Below are 16,077 nucleotides of genomic sequence, written 5' to 3' on the forward strand. Positions count from 1 at the left end.
CCTGCACACCACTTCCACTGACCCCTTAGCCATGCTGACATGACTGAGGTCAAACTCAGGCTTTTCTGTCTGACCTCTGTGGATTTTAATGCAAATAATCCTACAATCAGAGGCATTAAAAAACCCCCTAAACCAAACCATCATCTTCTCTTAGCCTGCAATACCCTGAAAGAGAGCAGCAACTTCCTCAAAAGATGCACATTAGGGAAAAAGTAACAAGCTCACTAGTGGCTTCATCCTGGTGCTCTGCATGCTAAGAAACATCCACTCAAGTATCAGACTGTCGATGAGTCTGTACAGCATGACAACTACTAGTTCAACTCAAACTAAGAAAAGTCTTTTCCAAAGTCTCAGTGTTGAGTTTGCCTGCTGAAGATGCAGCTGTAGAGAGATGGTACTGCTGATATGCCATGGCAAATGCTCTCGCCCTGTGCTTGTCCTCCTCCTAGGACGGGGTGTTCTGACTTAAGAGTGCTCCCAGGGCTTGCTGGCCCCAAAGCAAGAGACCTTGACCTCATCCTGCCCTGAAATTTCCTGTTACCTTTATTTCAAACAAAGCCAAGCAAACTAGAGTTCCTACGCAAATAAGAGGAACTCATGCTGAATGGGGAATTCAGGGCTCAGATCCGATTTCCATTTTTATTCTGTTTCTCACTCCTGTCTGCCAAGAAGAAGAGGTTTGTTCTGCATTCTAATGAAAGGTCTAATCCAACTGACTAAGCTGTATAAATTAGCTCCTTGCTGTAGCCTTTGATGTTGCTAGGGCTGGCCTTACTGTGTTCCAGCAGCCCTCTGAATATAGCTTTCAGGCCCTTCCCCACTGCTGATATAATCCCCTTCCATCCTTCTTGGCCCCATACAGTTGTGACTTGGAATGGTTCTGATGGAGTGATGTTTATGATAAGGAGAAGGCATTAATGTTCCCCCAACCCCTGCCTTGTTCTGCTATGGGAGAAATGAGCCCAGCTGTCAGTGCTGGCATAGGCTAGACAGAGTTTTAATCCCAGCAAAGTCTAGGATGAGGCACTAGGGAAAAGTTCTGGTCATTAAAATTAGTTTTCTTATCTAATCATGGACATGTAATGCAGAGTCTTCTAAGGGAACACTTTGAATTTTAAATTTTGTCAGAAAGATTCTCAGTAATAGGTTTCAAGGAGTGCCATAATCGCTGTCTATAGTCACTGACCATATTGTGCCATTTGCAGCCCACATTAGACCATGCCTAGACTGCATGATTACATTGGAGAACTTCAGGTATAACCAAATGCCCCTGAGCCCTTTCTTGCCACTCTGGCCTGGAAATCAGTCCTATTCCAGCTAGGGAAAATGTCCTGGAAAGAAGTCTAACTCGTAATTTCCCTACTCCTAGCCCTGCCATTGGATTTTTTGTTTGTTTGTTGGGTTTTGCTTGTTTCTTCCTGTGAAAAGTAACTTATTACAGCTTTTTTAAAGGGGCAGAGTTCTTCTCCAATTGTGTCAAGGTGTTTTTTTGGTGGCTATGTCAAAGAGATGAGATTAATGTCACTCTTTCTCCATCACATTTCTACTGTCTTCCCTATAGAATTGCATGTCTATAGTAGGAAATAAGAATTAAACTCCTCCTGCTGCCAAAGCACATATATACCTGAAGCTACTGGGGAGTAAAGGCTAGTGGCTTTTTTTCACTATCACAATCCAAGGGTTCACGTGCCTTGAGACGCACACAGTAGCAAAAACCGTCAAATGGAATGTGGCAGTTCTCAAGTTTTGCAGACCCATTAGGGGTTACAGGCTAAAGCTTAAACCAGTACCACCCTTTAGCCTATCATACAGGAGTCCTGTAGTGTGAATATAGGCAGGATGCTCTCAGAGGTGGCTTGTTCTCCAGAACCTTCCTGGGACTCCCTGTGAGGGGCAACATAGTATTGCTGCTTGTGCCTTGAGCACTATTACTTGGTTAAACTGCTCTTTATGGGCAAGACTGTTCGGAATGACAGTTCAGACAGTTATCTCAGGGTGAGACAATCCTGCAGTGAAGACATGGCCAGTGCAATCATACAGGAAGCTTCAGCGACCCATGTGTCTCTGCAGTCCTCAGAGAGATTTTTAATAAGTCACCTTTAGAGTTAAGTTCTCGTGGGATAATGCCCTCTTTTGTTATCCTGAGCTGATCAGAAGAACATCAGAGCTGTCTAGACGTTTGCTAGGATGTTATCCTCATTGCTCCATACTGCCCCACAGTATATTCCTTTCCAGTAGAATCAAGTGTTTATGAAGCAAGATCTGTATTGTTTAGTACCGAGTGTGTGAATTTGAAGGGCTTGGCTTGAGATGGAGGTAGAAATTGCTTCCAGTTTTCGCTACAGTATATTTCTTGGAGGTGTCTCCCTTGGTTAGAAGGATGCTGGAACTGTTCACACAGCAACTGCCAAACCACCAAACATTATGTCGAGTGCTTTAAGGTAACTTAACATCAATTTTGGGTTGTCTTAATTCACCGAGCAATAAACTAAAGCTGTTTGGCTCCTGTTATGCAAACAGCCAAGATGCCTCATGGGAGGACAGAAACACCTAAGAGAAAAATGAGGTTGATGACTGAGGATGGAAATTGCTACAGACATCTGAAGCAATCACTAAACAACTGTTGCTTGTGAATCAGCCTACAGAAAATTGGTCCCTAGGACTGCTCTTTCCTTCAGCTCTGTCAATACGACTGTTGGATTAGGTATGTCATGCAGTCTCTGGGAGGAAGTGCTTATACCATTTAGCACTGTTTGATCTCATAATATTTTAATAGTGTTTTAAAACTCCAGTGAGTAAGTGTAGCTGACAGAACGGCTGAAAGAGACAGGACATCTGCTTTATTGACAACTCCTCTTGTCCCTTGGTTATTTTCTCAGTGTCTATTAATTAGCCTGTTTTTTTAGTGAAACATGTCTGGTGAAAACCCATTCTGGTATTCTGCCTAAAGCATAGCCCCAGGCATTGCTATCATCTAAATAAATCAGAAATTGTCTCTCTGTCCAAGAACAGGCCTGTTGTGGGAAAAGAGGTGTATTTCTAAACCACATTAAATAGATTCATAGGGAATCTCCACTTGCCCCACCCCATTACAATCCTGAGCTTTTTCCTCAGTCTGCCAACATGCCCTAGAGATAAAACCATCCACAGGATTCTCCCTGGTATGACTTGCTGTCTGGAAGGATGAATCAGTGTTGCAGGAGGACAGGTTGGATCAAGCTACATTCCAGGTATTCTTGCCATGCTGGATGGCACAAAGATACTTTTCCCTGTCATTTCATCACTGAATCACTTAGGAAACTAAGTCTTCCTGACAGGTCTGCTCTAATGTATGGCATAAATCAGCTCTTCAGCACAGAATAACTGCATGCAGTCCAAAAAACCAGTCTACATCACTGGCACACTTTAGGCTCACCCTCACCTTTTGCAAAGGTCACAGATTATAAATTGCTGATGGAGATGTTTTCTGCCTCCTAGCTGAGGGAGAGGAGATGTATCTTTTCATTTCTTTGGAGCTGGAAGAAATGAGAAGAGGGCCCAGAGTAGTTTATAGATTTGGGGTCTCTGCCTCTAACCACTCATCCTCTCTGAAGACTACTGATACACTGTTCATAGCTTCTGGGGTGCAAGAGTGCACATTCTTGCAGTGCTTTGGGGTAACCTTAAAACTACTTTGAATGTTTGCTGGAATAACCGGCATGCTTAAATGCTGTCAGTTTCATTCTTTTCCCTCCAAAGTTCATTCAAAAGCTTCATTCCTTCATGAGGATTTTACACTCAAACATCTCTGAGGCAAGCTGCCTTACGCACTTCCCTTTATTGTGCTCATGGGCATGATTTCACTGTCTTGCATGCTGTTTGCAGCTGATATACAAAATGCTGCCAAGGCAGAATGGCCCCAGGCAGTAGGAATGATGACACAAACGACCAGACATTATCCCACTTGCTCTTTCTTATGGCTCCCATACTCCTCTTTGGTTTCTTCACGAGCTCAGGAACTGCATTTCACAGCCAACCAAATTGCCCTACTACTTTCTTAGTACTCTCCTGCTTTTTAGTTGCCTTAATTTTATTTTCCCTACACTCTCATCTCAACACTTGGTAATTTCCATCCCTTTTTCTTAAACAGGCAATGCCACATCTTTCCTTCTGTCTGAAATCCAGCTCAGATCCCAGAAAAAGGCTGAATAAACTATTCTATCATCATCAGCTACACTTGGGTCAATCTATACAATACAACATTGCCTGTTATAGTTAATGCACATTCACAAACATAATTTTGAAGCAATATGCATTTCTTTAGAGTGTCTTTCTCATCCAGAATTGCCTAAGCTTGTCCCTATTTAGCTGGAAAGCTGACATTTCCAAAATGAAACACTTCAAGGTGATTTACTCTCCTTTGCAATTTGGTATAATAATGAGCATATCAGCTTCTCTGTTCCCCTACAGTCTTCCTCCTGAGCAGATAGTGCTCTCCTCTGCAGCGTGATATTGTGACATTTTCCAAGGGACACATTGGGGAATTTATAAATATTAGTTCTTGTCACTGATACAGAAAGTGAATGTTGAGGATTGTAAGGATTTCACTCACTCTAGAATCCCATGCACAAACAGGTCCAGTTGTATGATTAAATAGGCCATCCAAGTACCGGAAAGATTGTGTCCAGAGACACAGCTTTCTAAGGGCTAAGAACAATGCTGATAAAGATCAAGTGGCTAATTGTAAGCAACAACCTCCAAATTACCTCCGGATGAATAAATCACAGTTGGTGATCCAAGCATATTTTCACATGGATACGGTCTCATTCACAGAAGCAGGGAGCTGGAAAACATCAGGGGTGAGTTCCAATTGGCTGGAAGGGAATGAAAAGATTTGGATTTCAGTAGGGATTATGTCATAGTTTTGTTTAATTATTCCTAGCTGGTGGAACCACTGCAAAAACGAAGAGGCCTAGAGAGCAGGACTAGAAATCTACTGTCTCTGGTACTTGGGGTTGGCTGATCAGTTGCTCTTGTTATGATTTCCTTTGACATTTCCAGGATTAATGTAAGGACTGGCAAAATGCAACAATGAGAGGAGATTTGAACTTTCAGGACTCTTTCATCGGGGATAAATTAAGGCCAAAAATCTTTGTGGTGAATTGTCTGCCCCAATATTTCTGCATGAGCTGTGGCTGGAGCTGGGCATGGAGCTGGAGAATGTGTCCTGGGGCATCACAAGAGGCACAAAGGAGGGTGGAGAGTTTCCTCTCCTTTGAAACACAAGTGAGTGAGGGCAGAGATAGTTTATCCAAAATCCTCCTTTGCTAGCAACATCAATGGAAGCTACTGCAATGCAGGGGGGCACTTTGGGGGAATAATCCTTGTTATCCCTCCAGGACTGAAGGCCATTTCCTAAGTAACATTTAGGCACCTATTTGCTCTTTTAGCTACTGAAATCACCATGACACGGACACTTTTGTGGACCTGATTATTAGTATCTTAGCCTTGCCAGCTAAAGTGCCTGTGATAATGTTGGAGGTACCTCTGAGACCCCAGCCTAAAGCCTTGCCCACTTGTTGCTGAGTCTGTGGTGACAGACATGACCAAGCAGAGCAGTGCTGCTTGGGTGTGTGGCTATAGCTGTGCAGCGCATCCTTGTTCTTCAGGGTCCAAGAGTGTCCTTATTCTAGAAAACACTGCCATCACTGTGAACACCTTTTTATATCACAGTGGTTTCCTTGCCCTTTCCTGTACAGGATCTGCTGCAGTGTTTGCATGTATTTGTTCTCTGCTTTGAGAGTCTTGCTTTAAAATAAATAATTTTCTACCCAAACCTTAGCACTCTTGGCTTTCCTTGTTCGTCCCCTTCTAATTTCTGGTTGTAAAAGTTGCAACCACACTCTTTTTTCACCCAAAAGGCAGAGCCTGCCAACTCCATAAAGTAATAGTTCTGAGGGGCAACAAAGCAAGCATGCTAGACATCATAAGCCCCCTCAGACATGGCCCATACAAACACACATCACCCCTGGAAAGCATTTCCCTCAGAGAATCCTGACCAAGACCACCTGTCCTCCAAAGCAGTTCAGCTCCCAGCAGTTTGTTCTGCTGTGGGGAGAATGATGATCAAATAGCAAAGCTAATGTCATCAAGTCTCTTCTGCTCTCATTCACGTCCAGCTCTTGCCAGGGTTTGGAGGAGAACAGCTGGGCTGCTTGTCAGTGTGTGGCTTCCTAGTCAGCAGCGCTGTCCAGTGTAGGAGAGGTGGGAGGTTCAGGGAGGTGGTGGCAAGAAGGTTAATGTCCTTATGGTGGATCCCACAGTGTTTGCTACCATGTATTCAGGAGAGCTTGAGCTGAGAGTTGATCTTGAGAGCAGCATCAGAAGATGCCAGGGTCTTTCCTGAGTGTAAGTACCATCACTGTGAATTATGCTCCTTGTAGGAAAAAAGCCTGTGCTGAAATGACTGCAGGCTTAGGGAGAGTGTCAGCAGTGTCACAGAGAGAAGGACATTCCCATCACAACTTACATAATGCTGCAGGGCCTCATGAATCGATGTTGCTATCAGCAGATTTATGATGTGCCCATGATCCCAGCATGCAGAGAACCTTGAAGGCAAACAAGAGCCAGACAAGAATGCTGGGACTCCTAAAGCATAAGTCTGGAGCCAGGGCTCCTGCCTCATAGTGTGTGTGACCTACTACATCAAGGTCTGGCAGCCCTGTAGAGAGGAAAGTGCACAGCCACACTGCCTCAGGATGGCAGGATGGCCTGATGCTTCCCAATGCTGGCAGGCTGTTTCATCAAATCCATGGCCAAGCTCATGTGCTTGCTTAAAAGCCGTGCTCACTGCTTATGAGAAGGAATAAAAAAGTTCTCCTGAGCACTCTGAGACAAAGCCTCCAGAAATGCCTCACCTCATTCCTTCCTTGAGGACACAGCCATTCCAAAAACATTTTGACAGCCAATATCCTTATGCTTTTGGCTAAAGTTAGTCTCTGTGGGCTTATGTGTTAGGCATTAACTGTCTCTGGGCTGCTATGCCAAGCTGCAGAGGGATGATGTCTCAGGAGAGCCATCTGAGTCCTCTCCCACGTTAGTTCTTTTCTGCCAGCAAACCCTGTGAGAACCTGGGGCGTCCTCACCTTATGGATGCATGCTGGGGAGAGAAGGGATAAGTGCAGGAATAAATGGTATTTACATGGACTGACAGAGCTCATGGCCCAAGATGAGGAAATAAGCTCTGAGTGAAGACAACAAATTCTGTAAGTCTGAATTCAGAAAAGCTCTTTACTCATGGGGCTCTGCAAAGGGCATCACAATACCCACCAGTAACTGCTAAGCTTTTCACAGCTGGTTCCCTCCTTTGCGTTCAGGCACACTGATCTATCTGCTCCCATATGGCTCCGTCACCTTTGTACAAAACACTGCTGCTGAGAATAATGTGTGGATTATGTAATGGTATAATTATACAATGCTGATTTCTGCACAAAGCTGGGTCAGTTTAAACGTAAATGTAGTAAGAATATCAGGAGATGACAGGATTGTTCCTAGCTCTGCCACTCACTCACTGTTTGCCTTCAGGTGAATCACTGTTATCTCTGTCCTATAGCTTCCCCAGCAGTAAAATGCAGGCAGACACTAATTTTATAAAAAACTTCAGAAATACAGAGATTATAAGCTTTAAGAACTGTTATATAATAATACTCAGGTAGTCATGTAGTCAGACTTGCCCTCAAAAATGAAAGTTAAACCAAGAATTTGATCAAATTAGAGACTTGCAGGCCAAAAGTCAAACCTGATGGGATTTACTACTGTTGACTTTAGCAGAGTTGGCATAGGCAGCAACTGCAAATATTAGTGAGCTGCATGAAGTGCATGTAGGTAGAGCTGGCTGGGAGTTTTCTGTTAGAATGGTTTCATAGCAGTAAATTTTCAAAGAAAATTATTTTTTCTGCTGGAATTTTTTATTATTATTATTTCTTTAATCAGAGAGAAAAAAAATTCACTTCCACATGCTCTGCATGTTATACTCCCTCCAGCAATAGCATCTTGGAGCTGTGATTTCTGGGGCTTCCAGGTTCTCTGGCTCCAGAGCACTTTCCAGCCACTGTTCTGGAGCCAGGAAACCCCAAAGCTCAGGATCCCAAATCCTGATGTTGAGGTTCCCTGTTCAGTGTTTCTTTGGCTTAGGGACTGCTGTGGCTTTTAGTAGCATGCTGGGTCATGATAACATTCACTAGAGAAAATAATGTCACTTAGGCTTTCTCCTGACAACATGTCCTGTTTCTGAGGATAGTTATTTAAATTTCTTCAGTCTCTACCAGGCTTTCTCTAGAGTTTCAGGCTTTCTCAGGCTTTCTCTGACAGTCATTAGACTTGTTTGGCTAGGATGGTGGCACCCAGAGTCCCAAAGCAAGTCCATAACTCTCTCTTTCGCTGCAGATCACATATGCTAGTATTCATAACTGCAGAAGCTGCTCTACTCCCCTGCTTGTTACCAGGTGCAGTTTCTATGGCCATTTTCAGTGTTTGGCCTCCACTGAGCGTGCCAGCACACTTTATGTGGAAGCAGTATTACAAGTACATGGAAAAACATTCCCCAGAGCTTCTACTTGATAGTTAAAATGTGTTATATACATGTCGTGGTTTAACCTGACAGGCAGCTAAAACAGCCACACAGCTGTTTGCTCCCACCTCCTTCCTCCCCCACAGTGGGATGGGGGAGAGAATTGGGGAAAAAAAAAGTAAAACTTGTGGGTTGAGATAAAGACAGTTTAATATGACAGAAAAGGAACATAATAATCATAATCATAATCATAATAAAAGAATATGCAAAACAAATGATGCACAGCACAATTGCTCACCACCCGCAGACTACCGATGCCCAGCTAGTTCCCGAGCTGCAGTCTAAACACCCAGCCAGCTCCTTCCAAGTTATATACTGAGCTTGACACCGTATGGTATGGAATATCCCTTTAGCCAGTTTGGGTAAGCTGTCCTGGACGTGTCCCCTCCTGGCTTCTCGTGCATCACCAGCCTCCTCACTGGCAGGGCAGTATGAGAAGCTGAAAAGTACTTGAATTCGTGTAAACATTGCCTAGCAACAAACAAGATAGCAGGGTGTTATCAACATTATTCTCATCCTAAATCCAAAACACAGCACTATACCCACCACTAGGAGGAAAATTAACTCCATCCCAGCTAAAACTAGGACAGTACATTAGCACGGGTCAGCCTGAAAGCCAAACTCTAACTTGGGAATATGCAACAAGATAACTTCTTTAGCAGTATTAAAATATCCTGTAAGCAAATTAAGAACAAAACTCCATACAGTTACAAGCTCTTACATGTAATATTTCAGGGGGGACAAAAATGGAAATTTAAACCTTTTATTAGTACCAGCAATGAGAAATGAGATTTATTTCAGGCATGCCATATATTATTGAAAGGGTATCCAGAATTCAGAGATAATGTATGATATGTATGAGGGGTTATATATTATTTAATGAGGAAGTGGGTAAGAGGAAGGCAGCAGAAAAAAATGGTGTTCATTTAATGAAGGGACTCTGGGACAAAAGCAAATGATAATTCCACCAGGCAGGAGTTGAAGGACATTGAAGAGAATAAAGTATAGCTCAGGAGATCATCTAATTTATCTCACTGGTGATAAAATGAGCATGAAAACTATTTCTAAATGACAGATAATTCAGATCTGAGGAATGTCTCTTACGTATAATTTAAAAGGGAGAGGAATTTGCACTGTTGTTATTAAAATGGAACATTTACTTAAAAATTCAGCAACTTACCATTCCTCTAGTCTAGTGTTTCTCAGATTGCGGAAAGTTGTCTGTGAAATGTGGAGCCATTTTAATGTTTCATATGGGTCAGAAATATTGTTTTATTTTTTCCAAGACACCAAAGTAAGAGGCAAGAAGGGTAATAAGTTTCATTGGGAATCTGTGAGTTTGTTATATAGACACTTGAGGCAGTTCTCGTTTTTATTCTCTCTTTAACATCTGGGCTGTCACAATTGAGCATTTCTGCCAGAAGTGCCTATAGCCACCTTGTCTTCTACCTTCCTACTTTTTGCTCTCTTCTGAACTGTACAGAGCTGTATCAGGCCAAAACTCGCCTCAGACCCTAAAGTGACAAGGGTTACCTATATGCCTGTATAGATTAATTGTGGAACTTCTCAGGAACAATATTGTGTAGCAAAATATGGAAAAAAAAATAAATAAAAAAACCAGAACAAAACTCTTAGCTCATATTGGGCTTGCTATTGCTACTCTGTTCTCTCCAAAGTCTGTTCCAGTTTTCTTTTTAGCTCAAGTTTCATTTTTCAAATGATGAGACTTGTATCATTTCCACTTACATCCTACTATGCCTTTCAGACATTTGTCAAGGAGACTTTTACAGTGTTTTTCTTGAGTAAGAAAGTTTCTCCTGTTCTTAATTTTATCCTGCCTGAATATACCTCTTTGTCTTCCTTTAAACATTTTATTGTATCCTTTCTGGTTTTAGCTTTTAGATTATTGTGGTTTTTAGCTGTTGCATGACCATGATGGTCATTCTTAGCTCTTAGTCACTATCAAGATTATATTGCCCTAACATTAGATTCACCTTTCCCTGAAATGTCTCCAGTTCTTGTATTGTTTTCTATATATAAATTCACCAGAATATTTATAGCTGTGATGACACCATAGCATGAAGAACGGGATCAGCCTGATCCTCATGGAGTCTCTGGGTTGCTCAGACTTTTTTTGGCAGACCTTGAATGAATGTCTTTCATATTTGGCTGTCTATTACCATCTTATAATAGAATTTTGCAGCCACCTAGTCCATTTTCTGGGTTTCTGGTGGCTTTGGTCTTCTTTTTGTGGAGAGAAAAGTGCAGAGACTGAGCACTGCAACCTGAAATCCTGACACAGTTCCATTTTAGCAGGGTTGTCTTAAACCTTACAGTTTGGGGTGAGTATTGCTACCTTCATGATACATTTAATAGATAATTTTGTCTGAAGCTCTCTACCTTGTCTTTTGATTCTTCCTCTGTCTGCTTTGCAAAATACACTGAGAGAAAAGGTAAGGTATTACTTTTGTGCAAAGCTGGGCAGTGACTGCTATTCAGAGGGCATTGTACTAACACTAGGTAAATGTTGATAGGGCCTTAAAGTAGGATAAGACCTATGGATGCTAGTTCTTTCTTTAACCACTGCTGTGTCAGTAAGAAAGTCCTCCTATGGATTATCAAGACAGATTTTCCTGCTCCTTCCTTTCTCATTTTGCTATGGACAAGTAATGCTGTAGCCAAACACAGCACAAATGACACATGTCTAAGACACCTTAAAGGAAGGAAGCCAGAGTCACTGGGCAGTAGGAATCATTTATTTCACTTGGAGAAAAGCAGTCTAACTAGTGGCCTAGGAACAGTTCCAACCTATGGATTACTCCTGGCCAGCCCACCACCTGCTTCCAAAGGAAGTGGTGTCCAGACAGCTCACAGCCTCGTCTCTGCTGTAGCAGTCAGGCTAGACCAGGCACAGGTATAGCTGGGGGTGCACACCAGGTGAGATGGGGGTGGCTGTGGGTGGGTGAGGGCTGGCAGGAGGATCCAGCCCGCATGACTGTGAAAGCTGGACAACACAGAGAAGGAGGACTGATAGGCAGAAATACTCAGTAGATGGCAGGATCAGGCCCATCCTGCCTAGGCAAGGGAATCTGAAATCATGTAAAATATCTTAGAGAGCTTAGAAACTGAAGAGAATTGGGTCAGCTCAGGTGGCTGGATTTTATGGGTAGTGTGTGTATCCAGAGGGTAAGGGAAGAGCTAGGTATGAATGACATTTTGTAAATGTTCTTTTCCTTTCTTTTCAACTTCTGAGAAACATCTGTTGGAGAGTTGGATATAGTCTTACACCAGGAGAAAGACTTCAATAAAATATCTCAAACAAAAAAAAAAAGGAAATTCATTGGAATTTCCTAAAATTCAGTGGAACCAGTCAAATTCACACTACTGATGGGAAGCTATCCACAAAAAGATAAGAGAGAATTGGATGAAGCACACGGGCTAGGATTCCTTTCACAATAACTCTTCAAAGCTCCATTTCCTGAAGTGTTCACAAGTAAAGGGAAAAGGTGCAGAAGAGCTGCCTGAAACATATTAGGTGAAAGGAATAAAAGGCAAGTCAAACTGAAGAGACTAATAAGCTATAGAGCTGAAACCAAAGCAGTAGAGGCAGGTACTAGAGTTACTGTATGTGACTTTCAGGCTAGATAATATAGCTGAAAACAGAGATCTCAGCTGTGGTACTGAGATGCAGGGAACATCTCAAGATTCAAAACCACATTTAATTTGTAGAGAGAAAGAATGAACTTACAAAATGTTCCAAATAAAAAAATAAAATGAGTGGCTATGCCTACAGTGGTAAAGTTTAAAGAGTAGGACAGAGCATGAGGGAAGGTCCTGTGTTACAAGAAAACAGACAACCAGTAGATAAAGGCACAGGTAACAAAAGGGATACATCTGTTAATAATACTTAGTTGTTTTGCCATCAGAGAAACCCCACGGTTACTCTGTGACACAAGCGTGTATGAGTTAATGCTTATAACATCGCTGTGAGGAAAAGGGTGCTCTCATTTGTTAGATACAGCAAATGAAGCCATGGATACAGTTTTGTAGCTATGATTAGATCTCATGACCTTCTGCCTCTGTATCCTCTACTCTAGGCCATAGTTCCAGGACTAATTGCACATTTTCTGTTGCACAAAACACTGAATTACATCATAAATAAACCCTGCGTTGTTCCAGCTGGGTCACACTGGCTCAGAGAATCTCAAGAAAGTTTGGCAACCAGAGCAAATCAAAAAGGACTAGAAACTAAGTATCTTAATCACTTAGGAGACTGAACAAGAACAAATACTTATAGGTTTGTAGAAAAAAAAAATGTAGCTTGGTGACACTTTTTCCAGGAAGGACCTAGAACACAAAAGAACCAAAGCATTTGTTCTGCAGAGCTCAACTGGACCACAAGCAAAACAGAAAACCTGTATTTATGATAAAAAGGAGAACTCTGAGTTGCACAGATGTTTCTAATCATCTTTTCTCATTTGACAAGCTGAGGGTGACTTTACATTGAAAGAGAGAAATATAAATGTAATGAAATGAATTGCTGTTCAGAGAAAGATATGGAGGGAGTGACTGGGAATACAAAGATCGTGACTGGGAAGACAACTGTTCTGAGAATTTAAAACACCTAGAAGATCTACGCTCCCATTATTTCCCTTTCATTTATGTATGTGCTTGTGTATATACATATGCACCTATATATGCATGTGTCCCTATATTTCACATGAGAAATGTCATTTTTACCATTATTCTTTCACTAAAGATGAGACTGATGCAGAACACGTGCAGCCAAGAGGAAATGCTGAGCTCCCCTAACTGGATGTGTTTTGATTTGAAGCAGTGAGTCTGGGCCCTTCTTTAATGCTTAAATGTTAGACAGTTTTTCTTTCCAAGACTTGTGCTTACTAGTGCACAAATTATTCAGCTGACTCATTGTTTGATGTTTGTAGTAGATCAACAAAATGAGGGGAATTTCTGTGGAGCAAGTTCTGTCCACATGCATATAAATAGGATGCATTCATGTGTGTTCCATGTAGAGGATTACAGAGCTAAGGCCTCAGAAAAGCTTTTCCTCTGGAAGTGTAAGGATCAAAATTTGGCTGTAGGTTAGTAAGCAACTAGCTATGAGGCAAAACAGAAAACGATCAAATTCTAAAAGCATAAAGTATAAAGTGTGATCTCTTTAGCATTCTTTCTATCTATCTATCTATCTATCTATCTATTAGCTATCTATCTATCTATCTATGTATCTTCAGCAGAGTAGCACAGGTCATGATAAACACCACCCCCCCCCCCCCCCGCCCCCGCATATCTAAAACTGCACTGAATCCTTTATTTTGCCATCTTCCACAATGAATGCCCAGGCAAAACCAGAGACACACACAGAGATGCATAAAGGTGTAAAATATTTAAAAACCTGTTTTTCCTACATTGTTGTAATGTCTACATACAGAAGATACATACATGTAATTTCTACGTACAGAAAATTAGTCTTAAAAGTGACTTGAAGAAGATGAATAGTGCATGGATGTTCCCTGTCTCTCATAATGCAGAAAGCAGAGCATCAAATGAAATTATCAAATGAAAACAAACCAAAGAAGGCAGTGTATTTTTCACACAACACTTAGTCTGGAGAACTCATTGCCATGTTGTGGACACCAAGCATATAGTTGAGTTTAGAAAATACTCAGACAAATTAATGTTAAAAAAAATAAATCACCAGGGTATGTTATACCAAAAATACCATTGTAGTTCAGGTAGTCCTTGAGCCCCAGATTGCTGAATGGTGCCAGAATATGCCAGGAAAGTATTCTATATGCTTGCTCTGTTTTTATATTCCTTCCATCAAATCTACTGTTGAGTGCCATTGAAGACAGGCTTCTGTGGTGGATGGACCTTTGTTCTGATTTAGCATGGGTGGTTTGATGCTTTCAGAGAAATCTTGCTTATAATGTTTAATCTAATATTTACTATTTGCAGTAATTAAATAGACTATTGTCTGTAAGTATTTTCCCAACAGAGCATACCCTGTGGAAAGGGTAAATATCACAGTTTGGTAAATATCAAGGTTCGTTTTTAATGTCATTATGATAATGTTTGATCTACGCAAATAATGATACTTTAATATTTCTGTGAGGTTATCTGAAAAAAAACCATATAAAAATGGAAAGAAGAATTTGAAAGAATTGCACATATAAGCCTTTTAAGGGTCTAAATTTTTTCTTGCCCAATCATGGTAGCTCACTCAAAACCGCTGTTAAGATGGAAAGTGCTTCAAGTACTAGTATTTTGAGCAAATGTGCCCTAATGATACTAATGCTTATGCACATGATCACTCCATGCTTCTGAGTAATCCCATTGAACTGAATGGATCTAGATATGTTTTGAAAAGTGGTGTACATGTAAGTGTGTGTAGAACTGACATCTAAACAACTTTCTGAAGATCGGCATATACCTGTCTTGTAATTTTGACTTCTGTGCCCATTTTAATTGGTTTTCAATGTTCTAAATAAAGAATCATCCTAACACAGTCCTGTTTTGTAATAACAGTGGATTTTTTTGAAATATCTGAACTGTCAGTGGTGATGTGTAGGACTCCAGGTGCTCCCGCTCATGGTATTGTGGAAGGAGATGACTTTAAATACGGGGCCCAGGTTTACTTCAAGTGCAACGCAGGTTACAGCTTAAAAGGCAGCCGTGTTGCCTACTGTCAGCTTGATGGGATTTGGTCAACACATCATCCTGAATGTGGTAAGGTCACTTTAAGTTTTGATTCTTATCAAATTTTTTGGCCAATGTATTCACATGAAACTAGAATATCCAAATCTCACTTGAAATTTGGTAGATCAATGGCTTAACATGATGTTCTTTTGTCTTCCTGTCTTTAAGAAGCAGTAGGGATTCTTATTTTACTCTGCTGGAGCCCAAGCCTGCAAGACTTGCTTATATAAAGATCTGAATGAAACATCAAATGACTGAAAAATAATTTCCTCAAAGACTTTAGGGATACATCCTTCTTACACACAGACTGAAAATGTCTAGGACCAAAACCAAGTGAGGGACATTGTGCAACCATGAATAGCTATTTCCATTACTATGTACCTCTGATACCTTCTCTGCAGAAGTCTGGTACACTCTGTGGAGGTGATTAGGGGCTTACTGCACGAAGGCTAGACTTCTATTTCAACAGAATTCCCATCCTAGAGAAAAATTGATAAAAGAGTAACTTCCATTCATTCTAGCTGTGCAAGCTGGCATGCCTACCATTCACATTGATTCAGCTGTGAAATTCCAAGCCCCTTCTTCTCATTCAAAGAGCCTTTTAATTTTTCTTTGGCTGTTTTGTATTGCACAATTTTTTTCCATATTCCAGAACAATTTTATCAATTGGAAAAGTGCTTTTACAAGTGTGTTGTGGTAAACAATGTAAATTTGGGGGGGAGTGTTGTGGAACAGCTGCATGTAAGCTCATC

The 16,077-nt window shown here is 41.3% G+C and overlaps 1 protein-coding gene across 3 annotated transcripts in view; it reads left to right on the plus strand.

The window, feature by feature from the left end:
- The window catches only part of PAMR1 (peptidase domain containing associated with muscle regeneration 1), a 61,557-nt gene that overhangs the window by 34,878 nt on the left and 10,602 nt on the right, over positions 1–16,077 (plus strand). The window contains exon 7 of one of the 3 annotated variants that reach the window (XM_075754794.1): positions 15,185–15,355. The exons of the other annotated variants lie outside the window; for them this stretch is intronic. Within the exon in view, the coding sequence (XP_075610909.1) occupies positions 15,185–15,355 (171 nt within the window). The remainder of the gene's footprint in view (positions 1–15,184; positions 15,356–16,077) is intronic. 3 annotated transcript variants of the gene reach the window in all.

The sequence above is a fragment of the Balearica regulorum genome, chromosome 5 (genome assembly GCF_011004875.1).
Source record: "Balearica regulorum gibbericeps isolate bBalReg1 chromosome 5, bBalReg1.pri, whole genome shotgun sequence".
Taxonomy (NCBI): Eukaryota; Metazoa; Chordata; class Aves; order Gruiformes; family Gruidae; genus Balearica; species Balearica regulorum.